This window comes from Centruroides vittatus, unplaced genomic scaffold (assembly GCF_030686945.1).
Source record: "Centruroides vittatus isolate TY-2023 unplaced genomic scaffold, ASM3068694v2 contig_461, whole genome shotgun sequence".
Classification (NCBI taxonomy): Eukaryota; Metazoa; Arthropoda; class Arachnida; order Scorpiones; family Buthidae; genus Centruroides; species Centruroides vittatus.
Window position 1 is genome coordinate 335,785 of NW_027122257.1, and position 14,536 is coordinate 350,320.

At 33.7% G+C, this 14,536-nt stretch overlaps 1 protein-coding gene across 1 annotated transcript in view; it reads right to left on the bottom strand.

Annotated features, from left to right (window-relative positions):
• Nucleotides 1-6,026: 6,026 nt before the first annotated feature.
• LOC136977580 (F-box only protein 3-like) overlaps nt 6,027-14,536 on the bottom strand; it is a 29,813-nt gene continuing 21,303 nt past the window's right edge. The window contains exons 4-11 of the mRNA XM_067273098.1: nt 12,359-12,473; nt 12,202-12,283; nt 8,473-8,641; nt 8,263-8,347; nt 8,065-8,187; nt 7,869-7,984; nt 7,236-7,349; nt 6,027-7,165 (exon numbers count right to left, since the gene is read on the bottom strand). Coding sequence (XP_067129199.1) covers nt 7,074-7,165; nt 7,236-7,349; nt 7,869-7,984; nt 8,065-8,187; nt 8,263-8,347; nt 8,473-8,641; nt 12,202-12,283; nt 12,359-12,473 — 896 coding nt within the window. The 3' untranslated portion in view covers nt 6,027-7,073. The remainder of the gene's footprint in view (nt 7,166-7,235; nt 7,350-7,868; nt 7,985-8,064; nt 8,188-8,262; nt 8,348-8,472; nt 8,642-12,201; nt 12,284-12,358; nt 12,474-14,536) is intronic.

Here is a 14,536-nt window from a genome sequence, read left to right on the forward strand (position 1 = left end):
CGTCGTCTCTCTTCTCTTTTTCCTCCTCCCCCGACTTCGACTCTTCCTCCTTCCGGTCGATGAGGCGATCGAGCGAGTAACTTCAGCCCGAGCCGAGAAAGTTCGAAATTAGAAACGGATTTATCGCGTAGATTAGCTTCGTCGCGGGTAACGGAGCGCGAAGGTCGCCGGAACCTCTCCTCCTCCTCCTCCTCCCGAGGAACACGTGACCGCCGATCGATCGATCGATCGGCTTCCGAGACGCCTTTCGACGGGATCGAGTGACGAGGCGTTATTCTGCAAGGAAATGCTGACGTCACGAAATTTCACGTGCTGGGCAAATACCGGAAACACTTCTCGAGATTCGAGAGTTACGACGCGAACTGGCGGATCGTACTTTCTCTTACGAAAGAAACGGTTAACCGGGACAACCATGCGAATACTTAACGTTGATTCGATGCGATAAAACTGGTTCCGTCGGGAAACTACGGGGAATTTCGACCATTTTACGCAACCAGGATACAAAATATACTCGAATTCGGCAGGATTTCGGAATTTCGTCGACTCGAAAAATCTGGCAGGCATAAATCAAACCCGGACTCTTCGTACAGAAAAGTACAGTAACCTAGTGATGATGATAAAGTTTGTCCACAAAAGAATAATAATATGCCTGCACTGGCAAATTCTCGGTCTAATTTTGGCACCCTATACGGTAACTAACGAATGGAGGAACCCATAACTCACTCCGTGCGATTTTTAAGAAAACCGCTTTCCGTGCGTGGCCGTCTTTACCCAGTGTCATCTTGTAACTGGACATTTTATTAGGGATTAATTCGAGTGACCGTACCGGATGGTATGTCCGTTGGGTCCAAAAAGTCCTTCTGTCGTGTCTTGGGTTCTCTTCGGACCAGTGAGATTTCCAGATAAACAAATATTCAATTTTTTCACAGTGGTGCAAATCACTATAATGCAATGCTAGAACGGACGTTTCGCTATATTGTCTCGAGAAATGGGTGCTCGAACCTGGTGAATAACTTTTGGCCACCCTCTCCGTCATCAAAACTTTAACGAGAGATGTACTATGTCGCCTATGTTCCTTAATTATTTTTTGCACCGTCTGTGTGGCACGTTGCTCCTTGGCAAATGTGGCATTCGCAACGTACAAAACTGAAAATTCAAATAAACTGGGAATGTAGTCTTTTGTATTAACTACCTGGAATGATTTCTGCTAGCGATATCTGGGTGATGGTAAAGTCTCTGGACAGTATTGAATATTGGTAACTACGAGAAAAAATTGAAAATTTGCATTTGAAAGTATGGTTTGTACTCTATTCTTCCACGTAGTTTCTGGGATGGACCAAACATTTCTCTCGCCCTGGCACAAACTTTCGGATACCACTCGTAGAATGCATTCTCTTGCTTATGCTGCAATAATCAAACTGCCATCTTCACATTGCCATCCTTTTTAAATCTGCTAACTCCTTGAGGAGATCAAAAAGGCAATTATTGCGAGATGCTGGATCTGGACTTCACAGATGCTCATCATTGTGTTTCTGAACTTCTTCTATCGTCAACTCGCACTCTGCCACAATGGACTATTGTCCCCATACACGGCATTCGTTTCTCGATAAACTGTGCTTGCATTCTTTCTAGTTGCTCACAAAAATTGAATCACTTCTGTGTTTCCTCAACGTGGAAATTGACAGAACATCCACATCTTCAAATGCCAATATTTCCACTGTGTCTTGCCAGATAATGGTGCAAACTGCCGAGGAAATGCAGAAAGAACTGTCCTCTCATCTATATTTTAAGATTTCTGAATTGTAATAACTTTTCCAAAATAATGTAGTTGGCAGTTTTACATTTCCCCTTGTATCTAGTAGTTCAAATATAACCAAATTTGGCACAGTGACATTTTAGGACATGTAGAAGACATTCCATCTTACCACTATGGCATTTTACATACTACAAGCAACAAAAAAAGTGGTTTTCTTTCGACACATTAAAGCCAAGTTCCAAATATAAAGTGGCCACGATTGCCAAAAGTTGGTCATTCTTATTGGTTACGATGGCCATCGTCTTGCTAGAACATGTTTTCCTTGTAAAGCTGTTTTATGAAAATAATGGCAATGCTGTGGCAGCACTTTGGAAATTTTGTCGTCGTAAGAATTTATACCAAAGTCCATTGATTCCACAAGCTTTTGGGGAACGATCACTCGATTCGAGGAAACTGGCCATCTGGAAGTTCAACTTGATTGAAGATGCAAATCCATCTTTTCCCAAGTTGCTTTAGATATTTTTCCACAGCCGATATTGAACAGTCAACAAATAAAATCACAGGCTCTAGTAGTCCACATACAGTATGATTGCAGTTAACTATAGGCTATGATATAGCATAGAAGGTGCCAAGAAAGTTGATGCATTGTTATTCTTATAAGACTGATGAGCAACTGTCAGTTCTGACCAACAGGGAAACCTGACTGATCTTTTGTTGTAAAAAGGAAGGTCAATGCAAAGTGGATGTGGATGTGTCTTGAAAGTAGGTCTCCTGGAATGATGAATACTTGAAACTGTCATATTTTGTCCACAGAAAATTCTCACATTTTCCAGCAGAGTCTATTGCACTCATCTAAAGTTACACGTAGCTATGAATTCTCACCAGTCCTTGGGTCATTCTTCATCGAAGAAGCTAGTTCCAAAGGGTCTGTGACATGCTCCAATGGCCCAGACATATCAAGAGAAGCTAGATATTTTCGTACAAGGTGGAGTGCCTCAGCATATCAAATGCTGCATATGGCACTTTCTGCAACATTTCACCAATAACAGTGTGATTAGTGGTGCATTTCTTGTTGGCCAGCCACCTCATTCTCCAGATCTTAATTGAAGCAACTTTTGGTTGCAAGGACACTCGAGAAGTGAGATTTATCAAGGACACACTACATTTGGCAGTCTCAAAAGACAATATCATGCTGCATGTGAGAAGCAGCATTACAGCCATCAAACATGCTATTCCATCACCTTCAGAACCTCCACACCAAGCAGTATTTTGGAAAGACTGAACCTGCATGCTAGAGATTTAACAATAATTATTTGCATACATTCGTATTAAAAATTCAGTTTTGTGTCATTTATTATTTGCATGATAACAATGTTACCATTTTTTTATAACAGAACAGTATCAAAAGATAAGTGCAACATTAATGTGTTGCACTTATCTTGACACCCACATTGTCAAGATAATGTCACATTGACCCTAATAATGTGTCAACATTATTGGGGTCAATGCAAGGAAGGAGAAGATAGATTTTGAGCCAGAATCTGCATAATAAAACTAAAGTTGGAGAGTCATTTTTGGAATGTATTCAACAGAATTTCATCAAAATTTTACACTTTTTAACCTTACAGTTATACATTTATATATATTACAGCTAACGTTTTGCATCTCAGTTCGGGATTATAAATCATCAGTGCAGAAGATCGACTGGGGAAATTAGATTTGGTTTTGTAGCAACATGACTCACATAGGGCCCGAGATTGGCTCCCTTCCAATTTTCTTACAACTCTTATGGTACAACCTCGTTAAATCTTATCAACATTAAGATTGATAGGGTGGTGCAATAAGAATAGTCAAACAACAATTTGGTTTTAGGTAAAAGAAACTGATTTCTACTGCACAATAGCATATAGTATAAAATAAAGGCATCCCTCGTATAACACGACAATTCCTACAAGGTTCAAGAACATCCCGAGACAAAATGTCACAATTTTTAAGTACAACCCCCTTCATTCAATTTGTTTTTTACTCAAACAAGCACAAGCATGCTTGTCGTCTTATATTTTCCTACTCGTTTTAGAATATTAAAATTTTCAATGTTTTTTCATGCCTTTTGAAAGGTATTCCTTAATGAAAACCAACTGTACAATTTTTCTTCTTCCTTGTCCTAGCTTTCCTATAGTTTCGTATAGCAAGGATTCACATAACACGGTACTTTTTTGGAACTTAAGTACAATCTTACACGGGGATAACTGTGCATTCATACTTAATTATTTTAAGTTAAATATCAGTTAAAACTTTATTCAAAATATAACCATTACAATAAAAATCATGTAGTGATATTGTAATATTTCCAAATGGTTAGCCAGTTATGACAAGGAATAGAGAACAAAACACTGACCAACGCTACTCGTGATAATTATGAAGGTGCAAAAACTGATTACGCCTGGGCTGAATGAAAAATAATGGCAATATTGTTGTTTTGAAAGACTGTAATGCTTGCAACACAATCTGGTAGCATAATCTTTCTAGTGCAGGATATCATTTGCACTGTGATATGGAACGAGATGAAGGCAAAACATTCTAACATATAAAGTTAGAACAATGTTTTTATGTCAAAATTTAGGATGGCATTTGGCTTCAATGCAAAAGATTGTTGCTAAGGTGTTAGAGACGTGTTTGACAATGACATACTATATTGCATAGAATGAATGATAGGGTAGCCTTCTATTATGGCTGAGAAAATGCAAAGGACATCATTCCAGAAAAGTAAAAGATGCAGTTTGTGCAAATTCTTAATCCCTGATGATAGGCAATGGACAATGTGTGAATTGAAAAGTGAACATGGAATCAATGATTTTGCCATGCATCACATTTTGTACAGTGCTCTTGGTATGCAAAAACTTGCAGCAAGCAAGTTTTTGCATACCAAGAGCACTGTACAAAAGCATGCAAGGTGGATCCTGCGCTAGCTTAACAAAATGAAAATTGGCATGGTTTGCCATAGCAAGTCTCTATAGGACTGGTATCAAAACGAGGACATGACCTTACGAGCCAAAACCAAAGTGCCAATCAAGCAAATGACATCTGGGAGCTCCACAACTGAAAAAAATTGTGGCAGGAATCTGGCAGAGTGAAAGCAATGCTAATTGTTATCTATACAACATGGATGGTTTAATTCTACATCACACAGCTCCTCGGGAAAAAGTGTGAATGCCAAGTACTACCAAGGGTTTGTGTGTATATACTGTCTACTTGGACCTTATTTATTAATAAGACTTATTATACTGGTGCAGTTTCTGATTAGCAAAGGGAGATCAAAAGTCTTAGTCAAAAGTCAAAACAAAATATCTTTATTTTCACCTGGACATGGAGGTAAAAAACTACCAAGGGTTTCTAGAGAATCCGGCACGAGCAGAAAGCAGCCATGTTTCATCAGAAGTAATCTACTGCTTCACAGCTATGTTCAATGTCACTTAGCCTGACCAGTAAAAAAAGGTTTTTGGCAAAGTAACATTGGAGTCCACCCATCTTTCCAGATAAAGAGTCCTCGATTTAGGAAAAGTTTCCTAATCAATCCTAATTCCGCAACACTGGACAGTCCATCATGGCCATAAGTAAAAAAGGAACAGCCACATCCCACAGATTTTGAATAAGTCATTACATTGAGGAACGGGAATGTTAATTTCATTCTAAATAAAGTTTGTATTATAAAGCTTGTATTATAAATGTTGCCATTAATTCTTATTTTTAAAGTTTTATTACTTGATTATATAATTATGGATAGCTTTACATATTGATTTTCCAACAACACAAATTAGATCCTTCCAACAAATTAGAAAAGCAGATTTTGCTGCAAAAATTAGAATGTAATTTAAGTATGTGACATTCCAAAAATCCATGGCAGTCTAGATCCAGAGTAACAAATGGATAAAATATTAAAAATCTTTTTTGAATTCTTTTGTAAATAATTCCATCGTTTTAGATATTTCATCTTTGTGGACAGATACTCTGAATTTCAAACAAGATGGATATTGGTCTAACCATCCACTCTAATTTCTTTCTTGACAAGAGAAAGAAATTTAAGTCACTCTTTCCAATCTCTTTATAACTGTTATGGATGACTCTGGCACTTTATCTCTATCAGCTTATGCAGAAGAATAATATGATGTGGAATGTGACATTGTTTTCAATCCTCTTACAATGAGTACTTTAAATGTGATAAGAACTTCAATTAATACAAAATTCATTTTGTGGCGGAGACGCTTCATAATTCTGATATAAATAAATTTTATTTAATCCAATACTTATAATGATTAAGATAAATTATTAACTAACTTATAACAAACAAATTTTACTTAAATCTTAATAGAACTAAGGAACTTCCGTTACATAAATAGGAAACAAATGATTATCGTCTTTTTGCCGACTTTTTACGATCTGTAGAACGGATTAAGATGCATCCCCGGGTCGTAAATGCCAATAAATAAAAATAATTGATACAAATATCACTTACACCATTACAAAATTATGCTTTTTAATATTTATAACTATTTTTATAAATAAAATTAAAGGGATAAAGTATGACTCACATTTTCCCATTATCTATAAGGCAAGATCCTGTTTATAACAAATTAATTTCATAAAATTGTTTTAATTGCAATTTTCTGCCATATTTTAAAAAATTAATGTAAAAGATATTGGTATTTATACACTGTATCTTTTAGTATAAATATTATATGTCATTATATACTAAAACCAAAATCTGACCTCATAAATACACAAAAGTATTAAATTTCCTTAAACAATATGAAGATACGTGGAATTATGATGCCATGGCCTTTGTGATCCACTCCGATTGCACTTGTTGCTAATGAATCCGCCGATGAGGGATGTGAACGTGAGCATGTTGACATAGGCAAGGGATGAAAAATAAGCGATGACCCACCCTACCCGTGGAAAAGAATCAGATTCAAAGCCAGATTGCTCGTGGCAGTTTGCAATTATCTTATCACACAATTGTCCCATTTCATATACTGATAAAATCACTTTACAAGTGTTAGGTAAATGTTTCATTTTTGAAAATATAACAGTAAATTCATTAAAATAAAAATTTTTAAATAATTATTTCATTTGGTTTTTTTTCAGATATTAAAAATATATTTAAGAATGCAAAAATCCTTTAAACTACAAAATATATTATTATATACTTATTATAAATTAAACCTTTAAAAATACTACCCTTTTTACAAATAGATTTAAATCAAGGACTTTTCTTTTATACAATAATTGAAAATATAGCTTTCGGCTAATGAATTCTTCAAGAAGTCTTCTTTGTGTGAAAATCGTTTACGGTTATGTAAGGGAGGCACTTCATGTGAAAAACTGGGCATTCGACAATGCTTCTTTCACCTGCCAGCATAAAAAATGCCCATTAAGGAATCTTTAAAAATGAAATGCGGCGCATCAAGTATTTTCTTACCCGTCACCAGATTCCTCATTTTGAAATGGCCTCTCATATTGCCATAAGTGGTGTTGAAACTCGTACAGCTGATCCAAGAAAATGAGGCTCCGGGAAACATTACTGGATATTCACCTAATAAATAAAATAATTTGTTGAAATACTAACTTTTATTAAATATGCAATAAACAGATTAAAGTAAAAGTTTAAAAACAAATCAACTTTAAAAGTCTCTGATAACATAAATGTTTCTGCCATGCCACTCTATTACATATAGACAAGAAATTCTCCCATCAAGTATGATGGACTATTTTCTATGAGAAAGTAGAGATTGAAAAATTGAGAAGAGTAACTAATATTTCTACAAATTCAATAACTTATACTGTCCGTTGGAACATAACTAAGTGTGATAATATATTTTAAATGCCTATTTTTTGTAACCAAAATGGAATCCTGCAAGTGAAATCTGGATTCTTATGATTCTAATCTTGTACAAGATTTAACAAATACAAATAATAAAAAAAATTCAAGAAATTAAGTTTCCATCCAAAATATGCAAAGTTTATTAAATTATTTATTTATTTTAATGCAAATTCTTATTAAACAAATATAAGTTTGTTACAAGAATGAGACTTAATAATAAATATAAGTTACCGACAACTCCTGGTCCATCAACTCTCTTCTCTTCTCCGTTTTCATCAGTTATTATCCAATGTCTTGTTTCTAACTGACACGATTCGGATTTTGGCGCATCCTCATCCATCGACATACTAAGTAAGTCGTAAATAAGACCTTATATTCTCAAAACCAAGTTATATCTAGCTATCGTTTAAATAAAAAAAATACTCACGTGATACGATAAGCATGAAAAAAATAAGGAGGATTTATGCTACTCGATTCAGGCAAAAATGAAGTTGCCACCGAAACGGTAATGTAGTCAGTTTTTAATTTGCAAGATAGATCCTTGTAAAATCTGTAACAAATTAACTTAAATTAAAAGTTTAAATATACTTTTCCAAGCTTAAATAACTACTAATTCAAGTTTTACCTGAAAGGTTGATCGTGCATCACAACAAATTCGTTATTACAAAGTTGTCTAGCATATGTCGTCAACCATTCAGAAAATGTTCTACCTGAAACATACATATTCACAATTGCATTGAAGTTTGAAGTCGACAATAATTCGAATCTCTAATTTGAAAATACATGCAGGCAAAATTTTTTCTTCCATAAATCGTAAAACTGATTTTAAATTTACCCGAAATGAACACATCGGTCGCACGATACTGGAGTGCATTCTGATCCAGACTTAAATAGAAGATGGTGTTTGGTTCATAACCGTCCACGTCAGACAGAGCGATGAACTGTGTCAGTGCCGAATGAAGACAAAACGTCAGGGGCATGCATCCACGTAAACAGTCTCTATTCTGAAAAATTTTTAAGTGTTTGTATTTTTTCCACAAAACAATGTAAATCTCTAAAGACTATTCATAACCAGAAGATGACGCAAAAATATAATGTCTTGGATTCATCATACCATGGGAACAACAACACAGTGGAGCCAATTTTATCACACAGCAGAGACTTGTGTTAATTTTCCCATGTTTGATTCTCAAAGATAACTGATATTATTCGTAGATGCAAAACGTGTATAGCTAGCAAAGGCAATCTCTTTGAGTATCTCTTGTAAACTTAGTTTTTAACTCATCAACGTCAAAATTAGAAATAAAGATTTTTCTCTGTAACTCACTCACATTTGAGAATCAAACGGAAGAATGTCAACATTTTTTACTGTAAATCAAATAATTGATCACCTAAAAAGTTTTATATATCACCTTCCAATCATCTTGTGTATACAGTAGAGCAGCATTTCTCAACCTGAGGGTCACAGTGATATTACAGGGGGATCATGAAACAATAATGAAATCATTTTATGAGAAAAAATCAATTATTATAAACTTATAAACATTTTACTTACAATAAGTACACATATAAAGAAATCAAGGTGATGGTTGCATTTGTTTACATTTATAATTACAGTCAAAATTCAATTAGTAATAGTAAGGCTTATTGTTATTATTCCTTTGGGTGGGGGTCCCAAAATATTAATTTTATTTATATTTACTATTTTTGGGGTCGCGGAGCTAAGTAGGTTGAGAATTGCTGCAGTAGAGCATCAATTATCCGAATACCAATCAACCGAAACATCGGTTAACCAAAAGCATTCCAGTTGGCAAATTCAAATTTTGCCAGTGCTGTGGTGCTGCAATATTTGGCTATGTCTTGGGCTACTCCAATATTATTTTTGTTGGTGTGTGTGTTTTAGCTGGCAGCACTGGTGCATTCATGAGAGGGTACTTAAGGACACGAGAGTATAGGAACAAGGCTTTTTTTTCCCATCATGAGTGGTAAGTTTTGCTTGTTTTGTGTGGCGTTTTTCTAAGAACTGTGTATCATGCTGAATCAGAATGTTTTTGATACTAGATTAACTTCCGAAATATAATTTTTTTGTTTTTATATATTTCAATATATTTATTTTGTTTGTGCAAAATAAAGAAATAATTTTTAACAATACAATAGCCATGATTTTATTTTTTTTTAAAATTTTTGTTAGGCTTAACAGTAACAAAAATTCAACACAAAGCAACATGCAACAAAGAAAAATTTCAGCATGGAATAGCTTAATATATTTTTTCGTACATGTTTTTTCAGTTATCCGAACAACCCCAGTCCCGAATTGTTTCGGATAATTGATGTGCTACTGTATTTCTTAACTGTTTTTGACGTTCTTTTGGACTCCATGAGCAATTAACAAACTGCAATATTAAACTAATAATTTATTTTATGTTAAATAACTTTACATACTTAAAGATAGGGAAGAGACTACAGAAAAATATTGACCCAGTTGTGTAATTTTGTGTTCTCATGATGTGAAAAACAAATCAGAAGATTAAATTTTTGTGTAGTTTTTATTATTTATACACCAATATACATCTTATTCATATTTATTAAATTATTATTATTTAATTATTTCAGAAAATACTGTATTTTCCGGCGTATAAGATGACTTTTTGGCGTATAAGACGACTATGGTGAGTATATCCCAAACTCTATATTTTAACTGTAAAAGTCAGGGGTCGTCTTATATTCCCAGTCGTCTTATATACCGGAAAGTACGGTATTTCAATAAAACTTAGAAATTAGTTCATGAGTTGAACATGAATTATTAAATTGTTAAAGTTTCAAATTTGACAAATATTAAAACATTAATCAGAGAAAGTTAATTTACATTACTTTCAGTTAAATTAACCAAAGTTGCTTTTACTTAAATGTTTTGAAGACTTGTCTTATTTTCTATTTAAAGTATCATATTTCTTATAGAGCAGATCACAATTAATACTCAGTTATAATATAACTGAGTATTAATTGTGATCTGCTTTATACTCATAAGATGAGTATAAAGTCTTTCCAATATAAAATTTTATTTAGCAAAAACTATTATAAGTACAATGAACATATTTCACTGTAATGAAAGGCTAGATATAATGTTTTTGTCTGACACATTAATAAATGCACCCAACCTTTATACTCTGAGTATGCCTAATTGATATTCAATATTTTTGCTACACTTTCTCCAACATCTCTGAAAAAGTAGAAACAATAGCATCTGTTATCCTCCTTTTCAGTGTCTCAACATCAGGTACACATGTTGAATAGACTGTGCTTGATGTAGCCCTGTTAGAGTTTTTCCCACGGAGCTGTGTCTGGCAATCGAAAAAACTTTACTACATTTAAGATTCATACTTTTATTCTGAATGATTTTACTTCTACATAAAGGCATTGAGAAACTGTAGTTTCATTTGTTATCTGATGTACAGAATTTAATATTCTAGATCTGTGCTTTTACAATCTAATTTGTTTTTGAAGACACCACTGCCATACAAGTTATTGTAAATTAAACATTAATCAAAACATAAATATAATAAACTGGTCAGTTGGATATATATATATATGTCATAAGGCTATAGTAACATTTATTTTATTTATTTTATACACTAGTTTATTTTATTTATGATTTGATTAATGTTACAATTTCACATTAATAAATATTTTTACATTGAAATTCAAATATATTGTCAAGTTGTAAAGTGAAATTCCACATTTAATGTGGAATTCCACATTTAATGTGAAATTTCACTTTACATATAAATAATAATTGTTGCAAAACTTGATACTATTAATCAATAAAAAGGTCAATTTATATTATTAATCACAATCATCATTATATTGTGGCTTGATCAAGCCTTGTGTTCTTAACTTCCCTTCCTTTCTTTTAAAACTAGTACTTCCAGGCTTTGTCCATCTGGCTTCACCCTTATTGGTTGGTCTGATGTTTTCTTTAAAACAAAAGGGGTAGAACCTGATTGCTCAGAAGGACTAGCAACAAAAGGGGATATAGAGACAGAGAAGGACGAGACAGACATCTTTTGAGATCGAGTTTTTGGAGGAATAACATGTGTGTCAGGAAGAAAAAAAGGGAATTTTTCTTCATCAGCAAAGAAAGAAGACCCTCAGTTAATTTGCCAGCTATCTCCTTTTTCTAAATTCTTCCATGTTAATTTTTATTTCTTCCAAAAACCCCCATCTTGATCCAGGGCCCTACTACTATTGTAAAAACTAGTCAAGTTAGAATTAAGTTAGGTTAAGTTTCCTTTTCCTTTGTTTATTTTCGCTTGGGACATCATTGGTCATATTGTAAATTTTGTCCCAATTTATTGTATACTGTATTAGTGTAACTTGGATAATTTTTTTCCTCGCAAAAATTTCTTTTAACAAAACATTAAATTCCTTAAATTTTATCTACACTGAGCAATTTTCAGGGTCAATTTTTTTCCTCAGTTACAATATTTTTTGCTAAATTCTTTCTATTTTTCCAGCAGGTTATAATTTAAGTGAAAATCCTTCATAAAAGAAAACACAAAATTACCTGAAATCCCGCCACAGCCGTATACAAATCTAAAAACGATTCGGAGCGGTAACGATTGTACAGACTCATGCTTCCCATAAGTCTAAGAAAACATAAATAAGTATTTTTAATTTGAGTAATTTTGTCAACATAAATTAGTATACCAAATTATACAAACCCCGGAGAGGTTAACTTTTGTCCATTATGAATGCGATATGAACAACGAAGATCATCTGGAAATTTCACTTTCAATTTTTCTTCTGCATCATTTAATTCTTCTTCCGAAACTCCGTCTAAACAAATAAATCAAAACTTTTTGTAAATATATAAATAAAAGAAAATAAAATTCAGTGGGTGATCAGTTAACAAACAAGTCGGATAATGAACACTTCACAGAACAAACACAAGAAGAAGCGACATAAAATAATGAATACCAATTGGTCTTCCCTTGTCTTCAGGCAATAATTTGAAACTTTTCGGAGGGCAGGAGACGTCAACATCAACACTCAACCCGGTATATACTGATCAGATAGTATTCCTCCAAACTTGAAACTCTCCATTGTAATTCCAGCCTTTTATTTTTCTGACAGAAACAATTCTTTTATAGTATTTGCGAGACTGTCAGACAGGCACTCATTAAGTTTTGCATCAGTTTTTATTTTCGAAAGGTGAGAGTATAATAGCAAAGGTAGAGAGTATAGAGCAAAGATCGAGCAGAAAATGTCTGATGTTTCTGGGCAGTATGGCTTGAACAGGTCTACAGTAGGCTGCAGTTCAATCTTATCTAAGAAAGATACAGTATAATCAAGAAGACTCAAGCAGCTAAAGAAGTAACAAAAATCACATCTGAAAAATAAAGAACATTGAAGAGCTCATAATGAAACCTGAAACTGATCTGACAACAGAAGAAACTCGATGAGATATGTTTTGTTCTGAAAAAGAGGATTAATGCCGATATCTGCTATTAGCCATCTTTTAAAGAAGTGGAAAGATGTCAGAACAGTGGTCTTAGAATGGCATCCAAATCAGGTTGAAGCTAATAGGCTTAGGGATCTCTACAATTACAATGCTATTAATTACTTCTGAAAAATCCTGCAGAAGAGAGAAAAGCAATCGACATTGAACAGATTCTTTAACGTCCCACAAACAGAAAAAACATGACTAATAAAAATGCAAGACTGTGCATATATGTATTTTTATATATTACATATAAATAAACATAGTAAGAAACTTATTTATTTTTTGGGGTCTTAAGAATGAATTAATCAAATTCCCATAAAAACCTATGGTAAATTGATAATCAGTTAATGAACAATTCGGATAGCGAACAAAGTCTTGGAACAGATTTTGTTCGTTAACCGATCACCTACTCTACAAGGTAATTTGGATCATTTTCACATAGAAACCATCACAGCATATTTATTTGCATCTCAATCAATTATTTTTACCAGCCTTTGATATATTTTAATATACAAATATTTTATATATTTTATAAAAACTTAGATTATTTTTTCTCCAACTTTACATGATCAGAATATACATAACTGTGTTCTTAATGATGTTTTAGTTCTTTCTAAATTATTCATTAAACTCAATTTGAAATTACTGAATCAATAAATGAAAACACAAACATACTTAAAAATAATGTTGACTCTTGATTTTACAGATGCTTGTATAATGGATTTTGGAAACAATGGATAAAATCTGTTTGTTTGATGTATCTGTAAGAGTGGAGATATAGTATTTGAGAATATAAAAATGCAAGTATTAGTGCAGGAAATGTCTGCTAGACAGTGCAACAGCTGCAATTGATCGCATTCCCATATTGAAATGTGGGGTTTACTTTTCTTATATTTACCATAATATGGGCAATTTGTCTTTCTATCATATCTTGTAAAGTTTGTTTTATATAGTTAATGACATTTTCAGATGTAAGTTTTCCTGATGCCACTCACTTAGGGTCGACCTTAGGTGAAAGGTTATGACACTCGTTTTTTCCGTGAGTTGTCAGGATGACACGAGAAAGCCTTTTTACATATGGGGGTAGTGGTTTGCCAAATGCAAAGAGATCCACACAGAAACCAAAGTGACAAAATTTATTACGTTTAATTTAGTAAAATCATGCTTACAATGGGTTACACAATCTGGGGAGGTAGGTCCCACACAGTAGAGAGAGAGAGAGGTCATCTAAAATTATGAGTTCAACATGAGAAAGTTTGTCTCTATTGATTCAGTTGTAGGGGTCTGAAGAGGCTTTGTCTCCGGCGATACTGGGCAATGGTCCGAAGAAGGTTCATCTCTGGCACTGTCTTGGACGTTGGAGGGATGGAAAACTGTCACAGGGAAGTCCGTCCTA